The sequence below is a fragment of the Xiphophorus hellerii genome, chromosome 6 (assembly GCF_003331165.1).
Source record: "Xiphophorus hellerii strain 12219 chromosome 6, Xiphophorus_hellerii-4.1, whole genome shotgun sequence".
In the NCBI taxonomy this organism is placed as follows: Eukaryota; Metazoa; Chordata; class Actinopteri; order Cyprinodontiformes; family Poeciliidae; genus Xiphophorus; species Xiphophorus hellerii.
In genome coordinates, this window is record NC_045677.1 from 24,022,246 (window position 1) to 24,043,508 (window position 21,263).

A 21,263-nucleotide genomic window follows, 5' to 3' on the forward strand; every position below is an offset into this window, starting at 1 on the left:
ATATTTTTTTAGGGGTATTCATAGATTTGTTGCATTCACGGGCAGTTGTGGTTCTTAAAGGGAACCTATTATGCAAAATTAACATTTTGCACATTTTTATCCTGCTTCTAAAAGCAGAGCAAGCGCTTAATAAAATCACCTAGCACCAATAAAAACAGCTGGGTCTCTATTGGTGTCTGGAAAATGAGCCTTCTCAAAAACCTCCCGATTGTTGAGTCACAATTGACATTCACTGCCCGTTACCTAGCAACCCAAGCTGTTCTCCAGCCTCGTTTGGTCAGCTGGTTTTACCACTGTATGAAATATACAATGGCGGCTAGAAAAGACAATTGTTTTGTTGTTGACTTATAATCCAGAAACCACTTGCTGCATTCTTGTTGGTTGTGCAGGAGGCTCTACTTTGGCTTTTCAAAGATGCACGGTTGTATAATTGTGCATGTTTTTGCAAAATGAACGAAACGGAAGGGTGTCGAGAGCTGAATGGCAACCGTGAACAAGTTGCAGGAATTTCTTGTAAGCACAGGTTTTACATGCAGCAGCAATCTCCTGTGTTCTCCACATATCTGGATTAAGAAAGAAAGAGGGTTGCAAAAAATACTTGTTTGCAAAGAAAATACCCAGGCCAGGCTAAAGAATGTTAAAATATGGAGAAATCTGTTAAACATGGGGCTAAAATTGGAGAATCACCAAAACAGAACATGATGCAGTGTTAAAAATGGTGGTGGGAGCATGATGCTGTGGGGTTACTATGTTTGGATGCAGTTCCAGATGATTAGATTTTGATCCAAAACCTTCAGGATAATTAATCTTTTCATGCATTCCAGTGAATCTCAACATAAAGTTAATAAAGTTTTCTGGTTTGGTCTGACGGTTTTCAGTGCTAACATTGACTCTGGTACATTTAGTGTTGGCAGTTTTCTTAATCTAAAAATCCAAATGGTGCAACATATAAATTAACTACACACAGTTTTTGTCACATTGCCATTTTAATGACTGCTGTCTAAATGTTCCACATTTTATGCCGTCTAAACTTAATGCGCATTATGTCTTCAGGGGATTATGACTTAAATTTGAATGCTGGCAGACTATCTTTAATGTACTGTAATTACATTTTTTTTAGTGGTCTGAGATGTGACAGCTGAGCAGTTGTTTTCCTCACTTTAAATACATAAACACACAGCGGCTAATCTCGGTCGCTGAATTAAAGCCAAGTGTCAAATCTGGCTTTTCAATTTTTAAAGCCTGAGCGCAGTCATTCAGGGGGAGCGTAGAAACGAAGCTGACCGGGGGTCTGAGCCGGCCAGCGGCTTACTGTCATCATGACGGGAAGCAGGTGGGGTCTCCACACCCAGCAGCAGCAGCAAAACGTTTAGGATCAGCCCTGCTGCCTGCTGTTCACATAAACGCTCCTCATAAACTGTTTTTTTGCTTCATTGGAAAACTTTCACGACCACACAAACAGACCCCATAAACTCTTCTCCATCTGCTTCTTATATTGCCTTACTTCGTCTTTCAATTACTGTTTTTTTTTTTTTTGCACTCATATTTCTGCTCAACACTTCACTGTTTTGTATCTTTTTTGTAAATTCACCTTTACCCACATCTCACAAACTCACTCTGCAGCCCAGTGACTCCTGGCTGAGATTTCGATTATTGGCTGGCTCTCCTGCTGGGGTTGAGATGGGGGTCCTGACAGGCAGAGTCATCTCTCTCCCCTTCCCTGTGGCCCAGCTGCACTGCAGCAGAATGACCAATGTCCACCAAGCACATCGACAGCCCTCCTGTTTTTGATTAGCTGTTAAATAGAGGTCACCACTATACTATCTCTTTGTTTTTGTTCTGTGATTGCTTTGGTTTTCTATGGATGCTAATCAGAGATTCTCACGAGAATGAAAGGGTAAAGTTTTCCTCGGACAGGTTAGGATGGATCTATGGGCGATACAAAACATGCTCATTACATTCTTTGCTCAAAATCATTCTTGGATAAGGAGATTTTAGTCTGCTCAATTCTGCCTCTTTCAAGCTCCTATTTTAGGGCGTCTTGTTACTTTAAATCCAAATAAACTGCTACTGGCCACGCCCCCCAACTTAACGTTTACACTTGCACGTGAAAATGGCTGCAAACAGATGTGCAATTATACAACCACACCTCTTAGAAAAGCAGAAGTGGAGCCTCCTGCACAACCAACAAGAATACAAGTGGTTTTTTCAGCAAAACATTTGTCCAGCAGCCCTTGTACAGCGCATACAGTACAAGGGCTGCTGTATTCGCAGCCCTTGTACTGTGTATAAGGGCTATATACATGACTCGCACCACTGTGCCTCGTAACATCACAGCTGATCAAATGTGCTGGAGCTCGACTCCAGTTGCTAGGCGACAGACTGTGGTTGCTAGGTGATGTCACAAGTTCCGTTGGGAGATTTTTGAAATGACTAATTTTCCAGTCACCAGAAAACATTAATTTATTGCCCAATTTATTGACTGGCTGCTTTTTTTTTCTCAAAGAGTTTGGGTTGTTTTTAGAAACAGTTGAGACCCAAATGGAAATGCAAAAAGGTACAAAATACAAAATGTTAATGTTAAAACATTAAAACAGGCAGATATATGACCTGTAACAAATGGAAGTCCAAAATTTAGCTTTGCATATAACTCAAATGTTAGGACATGCTAATAAAAAGTTTATATTTTTATACAGAAATGTGATCAGTTTTCACCAAGTGTTTGCAAACTTTACAAACTAAAGAAAAATGTTGCTCCAGCCAAATGAGCTGAAAACTGCGATTTAAGCAACTTGTGCTTCGACTATACCTCAAAAGAACCACAGGCTGATTCCCTCCATGCTACGCCGCATTGATGCAGTAATTCATACAAAGGGAAGAAAACTGTCCAGTTCATAAACATAATTCTAATGTAACATTCTGTCTTCTAAAGTTTAACTTTGTATTATTTTTGTGGAGCTTCACTTTTTAAATTTGAGATAATTAACTATCAATCTAAAAAAAATGCTTCATTTCTTTTCTAGTAGATCAGACAGTGGCTTGAAATAGAAAAATCATCAGATTGACATACAGTCGATATGTAAAAGTTGTGTGTTGTGTAAACAAACTTCTCATTGCGTGAGCGTGTGTGTTGGGTGTGAGCTGGGTTGATTAATGTCCTGTCATTGAAGGTAGTGCCACTGTCTCTGTCAGTTTTCACACTTCTCCTGTTGCCAGCATCTAATCACATTATGTTCAGTCCTGGAAATAACTCAACTTCTCTCTTATCCTTCATTTCCCTTCCCTTTCTCTCCCGTGTATTGTACTTTTTTTCCCCAGTCTATCCGTCGCTGTGAGCTCTGGTCTCTGGCGTCAAATTGTTATTTGTTCCTTTGCCAGCTTGACGCCACCCCATATGGCTCGGGAGAATTGAAAATGGAAACAGTGAAAATTAATGCTTCGCCCACCCTCCCCGTTCCTCTCAAATCCTCATGTCCTCAAATCGGCCTGCAACAATGACGCTCTTTCAAAACGCAGATGTAGGGATTTAGATCACAGGCCAAACCCAGTCTCCCTGTCTGTTTCATCAAATATCTGCAGGAATTTATTTTTGATGCTCTGAAATTTCCATTAACGTTCTCCAGAAAAGCAAGACATGCTTCATGAGAAAATAATACACCCACTACTTTGACTGTCTCAGCACTTGCTGGGGGCGTAAATAACAAGGCAATACAGTGAAGTGTCTCAGCGGCGCGCAGAGCCGGCTGTTCCTTTATTCTGATCCGCACAACATAAATTTCCTTTGGTTTTGTCCTTGGACTGCAAATGTTTGACGAGACGTGTCAGACTTCCCTCGACGGCTATTAGCATCATGTTAATTAGCACCAATCAGTCAGATGAGAAATTGTTAATTGATTTTATTGGTGAATTAAACACACAACGTGGCACATATATAATCCCAGAGTGTAGGTCCTTGCCATTCAGTTGCTCTGTCAGTGAAGGTCATTGAACACTTAACACTTTATTTTTTTTTTATCTCCAGTCTCAATGCAGTTTATAGTTTCATTACCTGCCTTATGTTTTCATTTCCTTTTCACCCAGTTACACACCTTTTATACATCGAGATACAAAGATCAGTAGGCAAGTTGGCATTAACTGCCTTCAATCAATCAATCAATCAATCAATCAATCAATCAATCTTATTTGTATATCACATTTCAGAAACAAAGCAGTTCAAAGTGATTTACATCATAAAAACACAAAGTCAACAATTGAAACATTATATTTAGTCAAGTTCCATCGTTACACATCAAAATATTCATTAATGTCTCATTGATTATTGTTCAATAGCAACTCTAATCAGTCGGGTGTTTAGTCTAGATTTAAAGAAACTCAGTGTTTCAGCTGTCTTACAGTTTTCCCAACGTTTGTTAGAGATTTGTGGTGCATAGAAGCTGAATGATGCTTCTCCATGTTTGGAGGAGGAATGAAGGAAAGAGTAAGCTGGAATCAAACTCAAAACATTCAAATTGAAAGATACTGTTTCTACTCTGCCACAGTCGTCTCAGAAGCCTCTCACAATAGTTTGCTGTGGTTTTGGCCCATTCCTCCAATCAGAACTGGAATAAGGGAGTCAGGATTGTAGGAAAGTGTTTATCAGACTGAGATTGGGGCTTTGTGACGGACACTGTAACACAGGGGTGTCCAAAGTGTGGTTGATTTTGTGCAGCCCCTGAATGTCATAAATTTATCTCATTAGATGGTTGATGCAGATGGAGACTTTTTTTTTATTTAACTAGGACAAAACTATTCAAACTTTTTTAAATAGAGTGACCTAAATCATGTTTTTATTGCTTAGAAAAGACTAAATCTTTCACTTTACTTCAGTTGAGTCTAAAATAAATTAGTAAAATGGTTGCTTTTCTTTCATTGAAGAAATCATGCAAAACTGTTGGGAGGTTTTATATCTACAATGATTCACGAATACAGCTCTGGAGAAAATTAAGAGACCACTTAAAATGATCAGTTTCTCTGAGTTTACTTTTTATACTTGTGTTTGAGTAAAATGAACATTGTTTTTATGAACTACTGACATGTCTCTGAAATTCCAAGCAAAAATGTTGTATTTATTTGCAGAAAATGAGAAATGACCAAAATAAGGAAAAGATCAGGTGCTTTCATCCTCAAATAACAACAATATTAATGTTTTAACTCAGAAAAAGTTCTGAAATCAATATTTGGTGGAATAATCATGAGGTTTTCAACGTGGTTCAGTGCAGTGGGCTCTTAGTTTTTTTTACAGAGCCGTACATTTCCTACAAAAAATCAGACAATTTTTTTGTTTAATTAAAATATTTAATGCTTAGTTGTTGAAGAGTGGGACCAAATTCTTAATAAAACCTTTAGTGTTTTAGTTAAAAAAAACAAACAGAAAAAAAATTTTTTTTGGCCCACAAGAATCCTTGAGTTAATAATTTTGGTCCATGTAACAAAAATTGTGGACGCCTTGGATCTAAAACATTGACTTTGTTGTCATTAATGACAATTTACAACATTTTGCAGACATATGGCTGGACAATAAATTATGTAATTGGTATTAATAGATAATACATCTGACTGAATATTCAATATATAGACTATTCATTGAACTCCGGTCCAGAACCGCACAGCATTCTGGGAGATGTAAGCAGAGGAAATACTTTAGCTGCTTAACCTCTCATAGCTAGCAAAGCAAGGTTGGGGAATCCACTAACTCTCTCACTCTGTGGTTACCTAGCAACTCACTCACTCTTTGGTTACCTAGCAACAACTTGAGTAACTGGCACAGCAGCAGTTTAAGGTTTCGCCACTGTGCCTCATAACTGCTTAAAAATAAAAAGAACGGTGTTGAGTGGAAACTGTAGATAAAGCAGGAAGGGTCACACCACCAGTTTAGCATCCTTTCGGATATTTAAAACAAAAAACCGATCAATAATTATCAATACTGACTGATATGAAACGCTTATATCGCGATGTGTTTTACAGCCATATGGTTCAGCCCTTCAGAGATTTTTTTCTTTCTTTCTTCAGGTTTTATCTGAATTTTCCCTTCCTCTTTGTTTACCAGATGACATATTGTCCTCTCCTTGTTGGGTTTGCTGATGTGGCGACCTGTCACACTTGATCCATCTCCTTTTGCTCTTCTTTACCCCGAGGACATCCTCTTATATAAACACTCACACTCACACGTATACATTTACACAAATAACAGACTCGCACACACCTCTAGCTACCATTGTTCCTGCAGTTATCTGCCCCCGATGGCCACATGTTCACAATCCTCTCACAAACGTCCATGGCCAGTTGTTGTTTAGCCTGTGTAATTCCTCATTGCTGCTTTTCTCTTCCCCCCGGTCGCTCTGCCGCCTCACCTGTGAATCACACGTTAGAAACAAACAGCAGGAAAGCCCAGCATGTTTCCCCTATATTTATGCTCTTTGACGTTAGTCACTGTTTGAACTAGCTGCCAATCATATTTCAGGTGGTTTTTGTCAAAGTCTCAGTAGGGAAGATCACTTTTGTTCCAGGTATGTGCCCGTTTGAACCAGAATTAAATATTGGGAAACGGTTAAAGCTTTCTGAAAAGGCGGCTTGGGATTCACTAAAATGCTCCTTTAAAAAAAACAACAAAGAAAAAGAAAACAAAAAACGTTGAAACTTATAAAAGTTCAAAAAGAGTCAGTCGTTCAGGGTCAGCACGAACAAAAGGAAACGTCACATAGTCGTCCTCATGTGATTTCACACTGCCGGGAACTTTGTAACTGACAGCCATCTTGGCAGGCAGTTGCTATGGAGTTGCTATGACAACAATAAAGAAGTTACAACATTAGAACTAACTCTCGCCTTGTTCTTATCTAACTTATAAACATAAGAACATTACAACTTTTACTCAGGTACAATTTTTGAGTACTCTACCCACCTCTGCATAATACTAAGGTAAATATTAGTGATATTTACTGTAGCGCCTAGCTTACTGCCAAACTATAAAAATTAGCTTAGCTAATGTAGATTTTATCTGCTAGCTAAGAGAGACATGTGGCCTACGTTTATGTTACTATATGTACTTACTCTGCCAGTCACCAGGACCTTGTTATTCACGCGAAGAGTTCGTAGTTTCTTTACAAATCCGTTTAAACATTGATTGTATGCCTACATAGATTTCAGGCCGCGAAGCTCCTCTGTGGCGTAAACACTCTTCCTGTTCACTAGGTAGTGAGTTATATCGTAGTATAAGATCAGCTTGTCATCGTCTGGCATGTTTCCATTCTCCGTCTCATATTGGTCAGTGTTCACAGCAGCCATTTTTTAATTATTTTTATTATTTTTTTTTTTCTCTGAAGAGTTTTTGCGGCGCTAGTGGCTCGTATTTTTTCGACAGTGGGCAGACAGGAAGGAGGGTGAGGAGAGGGGGGAAGACATTAGGCAAAGGTCGTCGGGACCGGGAGTCGAACCTGCGACGTCCTCGTCGAGGACTAAGGCCTCCAAACGTGGGGCGTGCTAACCCCCTGCACCACCACAGCACGCCCCCACAGCAGCCATTTTGTTAATTTATACTTCTCTTGCACACTGGGTAAGAGTGTCCACGTATTTTCTTCACGCTAGTCTTAAAGCCACGATTCAGCCACGAATAATTGTTTCAATCATGTCCTGAAAATTTTAAAGATTTACTTTACTTTTACTGAAGCTCTATGTTGATGTTTAAATTTGGCAGAATTAATAAGACTGACTGTAAAACTGGGTTCATCTCATGTTTTTTTTCCCATATAATGTTAGCAGCACATTTATTTGATGTTTTTTTTGTAATTCATGTAGAATAAACAGGTCTCTCAGTTTTCAGTACTGTTAAGTTTTTTTTCTCAGATTGTAATCCTTTGTCATAGATAATCAGACAGCTCTAATTACATCAATTTAAAACGAGTAGAAAAGCATCCACTTTCTAAATAAACTTCTCTCAGTTTGACTCTTTCAGACACAGACACTCGTCCTCCGTCACAAAAGACTCCCTTACCTTTAGTTGGAAATAAGCCTTTCTCTACTGGCTAATTCAGGATATTTTTGGACTAAACACCCACTCTCGTATCTGTTAGACAAACAAGACCACATTTGTTCTCCTCTGAGATGTTTCCTGCAGTTTCTGTCAATCTCTAACAAAAGCACCATTGATTGTGATGCTAAAAGCATCCGTTTTTAGTTTGAGCTTCATTATTTCTGCTTTTCTGAAGCTGTGAGCTTTTGGTTTGCTAGATAATTTCTACAGAGGATACAGTTCTGACAGAAAAGTTTCAGACCCTTTCAAGTGTTTAAAACTCATCCTAAAAATGTATTATTTTTCGTTCTCAATGGCCCAAACAGTTCTGACAGCAGAGGATAATGAAAATTTCCTTTTTATTTAATAGAAATTAAAGCCTGCTGTATCCCAAACCGTGGATCTCTCACAGAGTTCAGTTGAATCACTTTTGACAACCTTAAATATTCTTTATACTAAAAGGTTTGCGGGCTTTCCACTTCTCAATGGCAGATCCTTTCAAGCTCAGCAAAGTTAACTGGAACTGTCTGAAAAATGTCAAAGCCAAAAGAATATTTGATGTTTTTGTGAATTAAGGCATGTCTGTTGTCTGCACCATCATATTTTTATGTCAGAAAAACTAAACCTCATGAAAAACTTAGTCTGCCTTTCTCTTTCTTTTCAAAGCGTAGAAGAAGTTTCGACTTGAATGTTTTTAAGATGGTGTGCCATATATAATGTCACCATCTGGAAATCTCTTACTGGAAACACAAATTATTTGGGGGTTTTACTTTTAAGAAAAAACCTTTTCATTGGGACTACACTGGATTCCCTGACTTTTCAGTAGGTTAGCATAATTTTCGCTGGAACACAAATCCAAATTATTAACAAAAATCTGGCTATTTGTAGGCCTGTTGCCGTAACAAATTGTGCTGGACGATATATTGTCCTAGTAATTATTGTGATAAACGATAATATTGTTCTTTTGAGACTATTTTCAAATAATATATTGACAGTATAATAATAATGGAAATTCACTCCCTCAAAGACCAATAAACTTGTAAAAAATACTCTTGAACTGAAAGATGTTTTGACTTTCTAAAATAAAACCCAACAACCAAAAACAGTTAAATGGAAATAAAAAATCAACAAACCAAAACCATCAATGAAATGGATTATGAAATATCTCTAAACATAATCGCCCTTAAAAAATATTAATCATCAGAATGGAAATTATCTCTCATTTGAATTTATCATGTGATTAATTACTTATTGTGACAGATTTTTCTGTGGACCGTATTTAAAATACTTGAACAAAAATTCACCTTATGAAGCTGAAATACTTTGGAGCAACAAACAGCCAATCCAGGAGCAGCATTTGTTTCCCTTGATGCTGATTGGCTGAACCCCCCACAGCAGAATTAAGAGAGTGTAGATGTTGCCTTCTTCAGTAGCGCTAAAATGATTTCCACTTTGCATAATAATGCATGTTGAGGCATATTTCTTGTTTAAAGCTCTAAAATAGTCATTTATAAGCACTTTTCGAGGAGCTCTCAATTAAAATTTGTTTTTTTAGCCCCACAAATATTTCTGATCCACAATGAAATAATGTAGTTAAACTTAAAAAAACAAAGAATCTTATCAAGTATTTTGTCTAGTTTGTGAAGCAAATATCTTAGTACACATGAAGTTAGACAAAACTTGCAAGTAACTTTTCAGCAAGATATAAAAGCTTGTTTTAAGTAAATAATTCCTTAGTGTCAATTAAAAACTTAGTGCTCCCACTTGAAGATTATTTCACTTCAGACATTTTTCTTATAAGTGAAATAATCTGCCAGTGGAATTAGTACTTTTTTATTAATATTAAAAAATTATTGACTTAAAACAAGCTCCTATATATTGATGAAAAGTTACTTGTAAGTGAGTTCTCTTATTTCAAGTGTACTAAGATGCATCTCTGGGAAAAAATTAAAAGACCACTTAAAATGATCAGTTTCTCTATTACTTTTTATAAGTTTATGTTTGAGTAAAATGAACATTGTTCTTTTATTCTATGAACTACTGACAACATGTCTCCGAAATTCAAAGCAGAAATGTAGTATTTATGCAGAAAATGAGAAATGGTCAAGATGACGAAAAAGATGCAGAGCTTACAGACCTCAAATAATAAATAAAACAAAGTTCATATTAATTTAGAAACATCAATACTAATGTTTTAACTCAGGAAGAGTTCAGGAATCAATATTTGGTGGAATAACCAGAAGTTTTTCAGTGGGGTTCAGTGCAATGGGCTTTTGATTGTGGCCAGAGCTGAATTTGCACTAGATACTTGTGTTTTGTGTGTGTGTGTTTGCAGTGCCACACTTTTGCTGCAAATATAATCTGCACTGGGAATGTCGTGAAACAGTTGAAGACGATGGATTTCTTAACCAAAAAATAAAAGAAGGAATAACTCAAAGCTGGGGGAAAGTTCAGGTCACATTTATGACAGACTGGCTTGGAGCTACAGTTACGACTTGACTGCAGCTGTTCACATCTCAAGTGTTTATTTTTATGTAGTTCCTAACAAGGTGACAGCAGCTCAGCAAATGAGATGCATATTCTGCAAATCCCTGATCAAATCTCTATAAAATACATAATATGAGGAAATATTTTTCTCTAGGAGCAACTTTTAATTAGCAGCTTTAACAGCTTCCAGCCATCACTTTCTCCAACATTATCCTCTCCTTATAAAAGCACGTCTAGCGTGGGCCACAATTACTTCCCAGTTGCTGCTTTAGCATTCCTGGATGGCAGCGGAGCTCTATTGATTTGACTTGATTGAGCTGTTAAATAAATTTGGACCCAGACGTAATCCAATTTTGCTGCTGTCCTCAGCCTCTCTTGGCTGGAAATTGGCAGCGTTGTCACACAACCTGAAGTTTGGGTTAAAGTGACGGCCTTGAACACACACACACACACACCCGCACACAGAGAGAGAGAGAGAGAGAGCCATGGGCCAACTCGCCACACACAACGAGAAATTAACGCTTGGCCTTGCCAACAACTGCTCATGTGAAAGGAATTTGAAATCCCTTTGAACGTATCAAGCAAGAGAAAATCATTATTTGAAATTATTTAATCACAGTAATTTCAAATGCTGACCTTGTGTAATTTTTTTAGAAATGTTTTTATGGTTCTGCAAGTTCAAGCTCATCATGCCCCCTTTTCTGCTCACTGAAATTCGCCGTTCTTACTCCCCAGTTGCATCCTGAAAAGCCTTTCTGAGTCTTTGTTTATCTCTCGTTGATTGGTGGACGTACAGGCAGTGAGAAGATTAAACCTGAATATAACCCCAGTCTTCAAATGTTAGCGTCAGCTGGTGCCAAAGGCTGATTTTACTCGTATTCGATGCTCAGCGGGCGGTAATTTCAGACACTGGACATTCGGCGCATGCTTCAGCACTCGGTGTGCCAGGCACTCATTTGTATGTGCACACAAATAGAGCAGAGGAATCCACTCTACATATGCCAATTCAGCAGTACTTGCCTCTTGGGTGAAGGAGAAATTCAGCAAATATACGAGACTGCCTACTTGAGTGAAATTGGAAGGCAATTGGACTCTTTCACAAACTGAAATACTACCAGGGAGTCATCAAGATTAGATGAAATATTCTGTCTGCATGGCAATTTCGCTTGTTACCCTTATATGCCGCGTATAATGCAGTGATTGCTGGGTATATTCACAACCATGATATGTTTGGAGGTTTGAAGTACACTGCTTATTTCTGGGATTTCATGTAGGAGCTCAGAATCGTTTCTGTCCATGAACTCTGAATATTTTTGCATGTAAAGTTGCTTGATAAAACTCGACCGTTCATAGCAAAAATACATGCAGATCCTCTTTTACAATGAAACTAGCTGTAGATTGTTCTGGAATCACTTATGACTGAATACAGATTTCTATTGGAGTTATACATGCTTCTATAAATGCATTTTTTAAATAGATGTCTTGTTTATAAAAGTACAAACCTTTACACCAAATGTCCAATATTTGAGTTTGCACTTACCTCACCAGATAGTCACATGACTCCCATCTGGGCTGTGATTTGTCAGGTTTCTTCCCTTTAAATGGAAATATGGTGCAATTTATTTCCAAAATCCCAGTGAGAAATTCAAGAAAATCTCCTGAAGTTGGAATTCAAACTGGGAAAGTGAAAGCTCAGCAACACATCCAGAGTTCAGAATCCAAAATGGCCGCTTCAGATACAACACAAAGTGGAAACTTCAGGTATACTGTAAACATTTTGGGGGGTTTTTTGTTGCATTTTTTAAATTCATTTGTGTCTTATTAAACTGGTAGTAAGATTTTAAACCAACCTAATATTTAAAAATATAAATGTAGCTTCAGATTCTAATATTTTAAAGACTAAAATAAAACAAAATTAAGACAAATGTTTGATTTTACAAAATTACAAATTCAGGCAAAATAAACACTATCAAATATTATTTTCGACATTAAGCTTATGAAACCAATACTTACAATAAGTTTGCGTAAATATGTCAGAACAAAGGAAAATGCTTAAAATAACAATATTTAGTGTTTGCGATTTATTCACTTGATCTCCACATGGCATAAAACAAAGCTTGTGTATAAACAAGAGGTCTCACTCTGACATAAGCTGTAAGTGTGCCTGTGTGTTGACCATTCATTGAAGTTACTCGCATTGGGAATACAGAAATTTTACTCAAAGCCTGTGATGGTTTATAATTACTCAAAAGTAAAAAGTATAGTGCAGTAAGTATATTTTTTCTGAAAATTTACTCCAGTAAATGTAACGTTGCATATCTGTGTTACGACGCAGATATGTTGGAAAACGTTCAAGTCATTCTTCAAAACTGAGTATTTTTCACCACAAAGCTTCTTATTTTGTCTGTTTAATTTTATTGTCTTAGTTTTTATCTGGATAAAATCGGTCCAGGACGCATGTGAGTGCCTTGATAATCTCCAAGAAACACAACAAATTTATATTTTTGATTGTTCGCATCATCTAATCATGTCTACATGTGATTAAAACCTCGTCTTCCTTTCAACTCAGCTGGTTTTTGACACCAAAGTTTATTTCTGGAGTCCCGCTGATAGTCTCCGCTCCAGCCTGGTACTTATAGTTCTCCTCAGCTCCCTACAGTTGTACGTACAGTAAAATTTATGCCTACTAGGTGCTGCTGGGTCTGACTGGTGCCGCTCTGATTGGACAACAGCAGCAGGCGGAAATCTCCTGCGTACATGCTCAAAGCGCATCTGTAGCTTTGTCACTGGCAGAGGAGTTTGGAAGATGTTTTTAGAGGTTAAATCTCATCTCTCTGCAGAATATTGCAGCCACATTAGCATATAAATGTGCTACTTGTGAGCTGCATGTTTAATATGAGCGGGATTTAAAAGTATAATCGTACACAAAGTGATGATGTGGCAGTGAATGGGACAAACACAAGACGGGGGAAGTGTACTGATGAGCTGCACCACCTGCCTTTCTGCGTTGAACCTGAGTGTGTGCGCATGCCGAATGTTCGAAGAGATAAAGTAAATGTGTGTGAGTCTTTACCTGCTTGCCTGCCTGTGTGAATGACAGAACAATCAGAGGTTGGCTCAACAGGAGATATATACACACCATAACAAAACTTCATTCTCACCCCAATCTCCTCTGCCTCCCCCGCCTCCACCAGAAACCAAAGCAGAAAGACTGGCATCCTCCTGATGGCTTCATCCTGGGCCTGTGGACTTTAATCCTGCTGGTGTTTTTCAAGACCTACGGTGTTAAACATCTAAAGCACATCTTCTAAGGATCCGGCGCAGACGCAGCTGGACATCCCAGGACCCAGGGAGTCTTTCCTGAAGGGGTATTTGGGAAGAAGCTGCAGTTTGTGATGGGTTTTTATACCTGAATGTGGGAAGATGAGCAACAGAAACTACTGATTTGTATAAAGCTCCATAAACTATTGGTGCCTTTTTTATGTTTTAAAGCTGCAGTATGTAACTTTTATAAAAATATGTTGTTTTTTTACCGTCTTTAATAAAACTGTCACCATGTCGTGACAGTGTAAGACAGATAATCTGTGAAAAAAATGTAGCTCTTCCATGAGCTATTACTGTGGTCTGCAAAAATGCACAAAAACAACCAATCAGAGGCAGGAGGCGGGTCTTAGGGCTGTCAATCAATGTGCTAAGGGTGGAAGTGATGTTTTTTATTTGTTTTTCTGTTATGCGTGTTGTTTTCTATTCTTATTGATATTTGTTTACTTCGGTGACTAGGTTGTAAAATGTGAATCTTGTATAATTTTTTTTTACAATTTTTTTGGTATTATACCAAAAAAATTGCAGCATTCGTGGCAGGTTATGTGTGTTTTACTAAGGTTCAGCTTGGCAAAAAAACAAGTGGGAGTGGTGAATATGAGAGTGATTGACAGCGCTAAGACCCGCCCCCTGGCTCTGATTGGTTGTTTTTGATTGAGCGTTGTATTTCTTCAGTTTTTTTGTTTTTTTTGCAGATTATCCGTTTGATTATGACGTTTCCAGTGGAGAGAATAAAAAACAGCATCTGTTCCTGCTTTTCTACTCTTAAAGAAAACATGTATTTATGTCCTGTTATTAATTGTCAATGACATTGCAGAGCTGACTAAGCGCTTTTGAAATTTTTGAAAATCGGGATCTTGCTACTGTCTTGTAAAAGTAACTGAGGATCTTATGTGAGCAACATGAAGTAACTCATAACAGAGGAGTGGATGGAGTAAAAAAGAATGTTAAGTACAAGAATGAAATTCTAATATTAGCAGAGTAAAGTCCGTTAATGAGAATAACTGTTTACTGTACGACTTTATTCTTGTCATTACATTTTTTTCTTAGCCTGGCCCTTTCGCTCTGTGGTAGAAAGAAAATGGTGGAAAGTTGTATGTAAATTTTTTTTCCCAGGTTTTCTAAAATTTCTACCTCTTCTTCTCTACAAAAATAGCTTGAGGTCAGTCGGATATGACCCAGAGGGATTCTGAACATTAGTTTTCGAGTTTTCTTTTACATTGACATTAGGATTAAGGCTTGGATTTTGACTGAGCCATTCCATAGTAGGTTTTTGCTGTATATTTAGTTCAGCTGGACGTCCGCCACAGCCTCCGGTCTGCTGTTCGTTCATCTCTTTCCATTTTTAAATGATGGAATGAATGTTTAGGATTTTATTTTCTAACTTTCTAACTCCATAAGTTCTGTGACCCATCTGCTGCGTTCCTTCATGATGCTGTTTGCTCGCCAGCGTTGTCCGTCTAGATTATTTGATCGAATAGTTTTTGAACATAAATGGTTGCATTTTATTTATTTTGAGGTTTTAGAGTAAAAGGGGCTGGACACAAACTCACTATTTGCATTTTTATTAGTAAGACATTTTAGAAAAACATATTTCCACTTGTTTTTTACTACTTTTTGTTGCTCTGTCACATAAAATCCCCATAAAATATGTACAAGTTTTGTTACATGAGGTGAAAAAGTTTAAGGTGTATGAACAATTTCTCCAAAACTGTACATATTAAGAAGTTTGCTTTTGTTTTATTTTGGCAAATGGTTAAATGTTCAGCCGTTTTTCTTCTATTTCACTTGTTCTGCTCCTCCATATATTTTTGTGTCGCAAGCAGAGTTTTGCTCCTCTGTTGCACCGACATGCTTTATAATGCACTGAACTGAGTCTGCAGATAATTAAATTTATTTGGAGCGCATGTTGCCCCGCATATTTCAGCTGCAGCAGCCTATTTGTTTAAGTGCTACTCTGACTGTGGGTCACAGAAGGAAAAACACGCTGATTGGTTGTGAGTGGGCTGTGGAGAGATTACTGCAGGGGTGTCCAAAGTGTGGCCCCGGGGCCGGTTTGTGGCTGGTGGAATGATTCTGTGTGGCCGTTGTCCACAATTCAGGAATATCGGCTTTATTTCAGCGTATTGGTAACTTTGATATGCTTAGAGGAAACTAAAGTAAAATGCTGCAGACAAATTAGAATAGTTGTAAAATATGAATGGTTTGTGTTGCTCAAATTTTCTATTTTATCAACCAAATGTTCTGCTTTCATTTTAATTTGACAGCATATAACTCCACAACCAACCAGCCACTTTTACTCAAAAGTAGAATTGGAGCACATCCCTTCATTAGAGATTTAAAGCTGCAGTATGAAGCTTCTTTAAAAAATATATATATATATTTTTTTACATTTGTTGAAACTGTAACTGTCGTAACAGTTTAGAAACAGATCATCTGTGAAAAAAATTGAGCTTCTCCACCTTCTCCCACTGCTAACTAGAAACAACCAATCAGAGCCAGGAGGCGGGTCTTAGTGCTGTCAATCAACCTCTCCATCACCCACTTGCGCTCTGCTACTCCAGCTAGCGTAGCATGTTGTGAATGCTCAGGCTAGTTAGCATGTGACCAATAACAGCAGATAAACGGTTTTCTTGTAATAAGTTGTTTGTCCACCATTAGCACATTTAGCAGGATTACATGAGGTTGATTGACAGCGATAAGACCCGCCTCCTGGCTCTGATTGGTTGTTTTTGGTTCATTTCTTTACATGGCAATAGCAACTCATGCTGAAGATGGAGAGATCAATCACGGATTATCTGCCTCATAACTAACTGTCATGGCATCGTGATAATTTCAACAAATATGTAAAAAACATATTTTTTTTATATAGGTTACATACTGCAGATTTAAGAAGGTTTTAAAAGAAAAAGAGGGACTTGCATCTTGTTCTTGTAGCTTAGAATACATCTAAAATAAACAGATTCTTTCTGTATAGACATCAGATTGTTTTGCATTTTCCATAACAGATATACATTTTTGTGTCCCACCGCTACTTTTGACTTTAGTAGCGGTGGGACACAAAAGTAGAAAAAAGTTTAAACACTCCTGGATTTTATTGTCACCCCGGTTCGTTTACGCTCTATTGCACCCCTTTTGCCAGTCAATCGCACTTCTGGAGGATAACAATCCGACGCCTCACCGCCCTGCAAAAACACAAAATATTCAACTTTCTAGTGCAAACATCTTAGTACATTTGAAAAAGACAAAACTAACTTACAAGTAACTTCAGCAAGATATAGGAGCTTGTTTCAAATTAATAAATACTTAATATTGATTTTGAAAAAAAATACTAGTTCCAGTGGCAGATTATTTCACTTATGACAAGGGAAAAAATGTCTTGTGAAATAATCTGCCAGTGGAACTAGTAAATTTTCATCATTATTAAGAAACTAGTGACTTTAAAAAATCTGCTATACTTTGCTGGAAACTTTCTTGTAAGTTAGTTTTGTCTTATTTGAAGTGAACTAAGATATTTGCACTAGAATCTAGACTAAAAATGCTTGCTAAGATTTAGTGTTTTTGCAGTGGTCTGACCCGTCCTGGTCTCCATTCACTAAACTTGAGTCCGTGTTGGAGCATTCATTAGCTCCTCTGCTGCTGATCGTGTTTTTGGTGATGCTTTCCTCCAGCCAGTCTGCATCTCTGTGCTCCAGTGAATCCCCCAGAGACCAACCGGCTCTCCCGAATGAATCTTCACTCCGTGACGTTTATTCTTTGGCCTTTTTCCCCCGGTGTAACCACTCTGCATTAGGATCGTTGTTTGGCAGAGGGACTGAAGGCGGATAGATTGAACCGGAGGTAGTTTATCTTCGCTCTTTGGCTCGCGCTCCACCCATTGGCTGCGCGCTGCCACTCTTCCTCGGGGCTGAAATGGAAAATGGATGAAGCTGGAAATGAAACTGTATGTACGGAAAGGCAGCTGCTGCGTCAGCCTCACTGTGTACCTTTTTTTTCTTATGCATTATTTATACAACACTTATTTCTTCTTTTTTTCTTATTTCCTGTAATCCCTTTTTAGTCTTTCTTCCCTAGTTGGTGGGAGAACATAGTGTGTAAAGCCCTGGTTAAAAAAACAAAACTAAAAATCTGAATAAATAAAGTACATTTTTAAAAACTAATTTGTTTTTAAACTAATTTGTTTGATGCTCTTTAATGACTTCTACTGGCCTTTTGAAAGCCTTTCAGCCGTTTTTATTCCTCCTTTTGACAACGTGAAAGCTGGATGAAATGTTTGAGCTCCAGCAGACATTTTTAAGTCATCACAATATGATGAATCTGCACATTTTAGTTAAAATCATAGACTGTTCCTCATTGTCAAACTCATAGCTGATGGGTTTCTGTATCTTATGTTTTCTCCTACATATAATGTTGTTTTTAAGTTATTTAAGTGCCAAAGGTCTGTATTATTATTGTTTTATGTCATTAAAGAGCATCAAACAAATTAGTTTTTAAAAATCTGAATAAATAAAGTACATTTTTAAAAACTAATTTGTTTGATGCTCTTTAATGACTTCTACTGCACAGTGTTCAGGATACCAAAAACAAACAAAACAACCAAAACATTAAATTATTGCTAAAAAATGTCTGGACTCTTTTAGAAGCAGTTGAGATCCAGATTAAGAATAAAAACGTTCAAAAAGTGGATTTTGTGTTATGGTTCCCCTTTTAAAAAAAAATAAAAATCCACACTTTGTACACTAGTTATACACTAATTTAGACCAAAGTAAACAAAATAAATCCGTTTTCAGATGGGTATTTTTGCAATGACTTTACAAAATGTCACCATACCCCATGCTGGAGGACAAACGGTGAGCGTAACCATGGTTACAGAAGCTGTAATGCTGGAGAAAATGATTATCAAAAGCAGAAATTATGGAAAGAATGAGGTTTTTAAATAGGTAATATAATTGAAGGATTAGACCAATACCAGAAGCCAAAGAGTTGTTGTCTGTTTATGGTTCAGAACATTTAATAACTATAAATATATAGAACTAAGCAAGATTTTCTTTTTCTTTTTTAACTATTGGCAAGTATTGCCCACAAGCTTTTAATCTGAAAACCTTCAACTCATCCACAGGCTGCACTACAGTGAGCCTAAATTAAACATGCAGCCAGCTGCGTCCGTGATCTAAGACATTATTTACAAGCAGCTGGGATAGATGTTACGTCTGTAAAAGTTTTATGACGTCCGAAAAACAACAAGCCAATCTTCTGTCAGGAACTGTAGCAGAAATAGAGACTTGCTGGCTGTGAAATGATCTAAGCTGATGCTGACATGGGGAAGCGTTAAATCATGTAAACTCTCCAACCCTATCGTCTTTGTCTTGGTAATTCTTGTTCAATCAAACTGATTTGTGGCGGTAAATGACAAAATGTTTCATCGCGTCTCTTTTGTCTCTGATTGCCACATTTTGCTGCAGCCTAACATTATTTTGGATTAAAACGTCTTTGAGGCGTTGCTATGGATGTCCCTCAGAGAAGAAAGCTGAACTACTATTGCAATCACTGCACTATAAAATGAACATAAATATTTAGATTTTACTCTCTATAAATTGCTTTGGGGACTTGAACACAATCTTCAGATGTACAATGATAAACAAAAATCTAAATTGGTGTTTTTTTTAATTAAAATATATCAAGCTTAATTTATTACTAACCAAGTAAAAACAAAACAATAGTAAAAAGCTATCTAAAAAGAAAACACTGAATTATTTTTGTATTTTTATCCTGCCAGTACTTTGAACTTGGGAAATTGGCCAAAAGTTTAGACATTAGTCAAAAAAAACTTTAATAAAAATTCTGAGATGTATTCCCTGTCCTTCACTCTAAGGTCGCTTCTTTTCAGGGATTATCTTTCACATCTTTGTAAAATACAGACACATTTTCACTGCAGAACTCTGAGCTTCAGTCCTCAGCTGTATTATGAGATCGGATCGTGTCCTCAGTCTGAAGAGAAACTGTGACGTTAAACACTCTCTCATGGTGTGAGCACCTCCATCACTCTGCTGCTGCTCACAGCCCTCATATTCAGTGATGAGGGCAGCCATGTTGTAGAGGGAACATTATAACTTAGAGGTTACCTCTACAGGAAAAACCCAAAGATGATGCAAAGGTACCAGATTAGACTGAAAAGACTCGTTATGAGCTGATAGGTGGTAGAAAAATGCAACCTTTGGAGTAATTTTGCAACTGCCAGAATGTTACAAATTTAACTCTCCAGCAACTGGAGCCGATGCAGATGGAAAGTTTTATAATATCTAGGATTAAATTATAAATTATAAAACCACATATTGTTTAAACAGAAAATGTTTTGTACAACAAAAGGGATTTTTTTTTTCTTTATAGCTTTTAGTAATCATAGTAATTATGCCCACAAATACATAATTGGAGAAGCACATTCATTAAATTTGGCTTTGTACAGTAAAGCTTTTCGGACAAAGCTGTCAGACTAAAAACATTCTCTACACCAACGAGAGAGAAAATATCTTTTTCAAACCTACAATAGTTTATTTCTTCTGTAGTTTGTTTTACTAAAAATATTGCATGTTTAATTTATTGCCAGAAGAGTTTTAAAAAAAATTATTCCCTTTCTCTATTGATGTAGAAAACATGGTGTACTTTCAACTTCCTGGGCGCACAAATGCTTGAAGATGAAATTGTGATTTTGTAAGGAGCGCTACCTGTAAGTAATATGAAGGTATCACTGTTTTAAAACTAATTTTAACAAGCTTCTTGAGCGTGGAGCCTTCCTAAATAACCAGCCAAAATCAAGTTGTTAATCCCAAAAATTTAACAAACGCAACAAAAAAGTGTAATATGCTTCACTTTTATAAGACGTGAATCTGGAAAGTTTTATTCTATATTTAATTTTTGCTCAAGTCTGTGTCAAAATCTAAATAACAATGAATAGATGTAATATACAACATTTTTATATACCTCAAATACACATAAGTAGGCATCGGAGAACGTTAGCCTGTTCGCGGAGTTGTTTTGTAGAGCAAAATAGGAAAGAAAATTGTAGCTTCAGAAGCAAATATATCAACAAAAATGTGAGCTAACACGCTATTGGTTGTTCTCTGCAAAGCAACCAATGGAAAAACGCAATTTATTTTCCTTCCCGCTGATTGGTCGTGCAACCAAGGGCGGAAGTAAACAAGACTGAAGACGTTAGCTTGTCTGGTAAGGCTAAGACGATTTCCTCTTTGCATTTAAACTATTAAAATATGCATTTACACTTGTTTTTAGAGGCGCACTAAAGTATTTGGGCATTTCAGTTGTTAGCTAGGTGCTACCCGAGATCCACTTTACATAATAATCTAACACAAGTACAGAAATTATTTTGGGCTTTTAAAAAAGCTGTTAATGTTAT

At 37.2% G+C, this 21,263-nt stretch overlaps 1 protein-coding gene across 2 annotated transcripts in view; it reads left to right on the top strand.

Annotated features, from left to right (window-relative positions):
* The window catches only part of pigk (phosphatidylinositol glycan anchor biosynthesis, class K), an 86,397-nt gene that overhangs the window by 25,716 nt on the left and 39,418 nt on the right, over positions 1-21,263 (top strand). Inside the window, exon 11 of one of the 2 annotated variants that reach the window (XM_032564974.1) lies at positions 13,726-16,830. The exons of the other annotated variant lie outside the window; for it this stretch is intronic. Within the exon in view, the coding sequence (XP_032420865.1) occupies positions 13,726-13,842 (117 nt within the window). The 3' untranslated portion in view covers positions 13,843-16,830. Of the gene's footprint in view, positions 1-13,725; positions 16,831-21,263 lie in introns of those variants that run through there. 2 annotated transcript variants of the gene reach the window in all.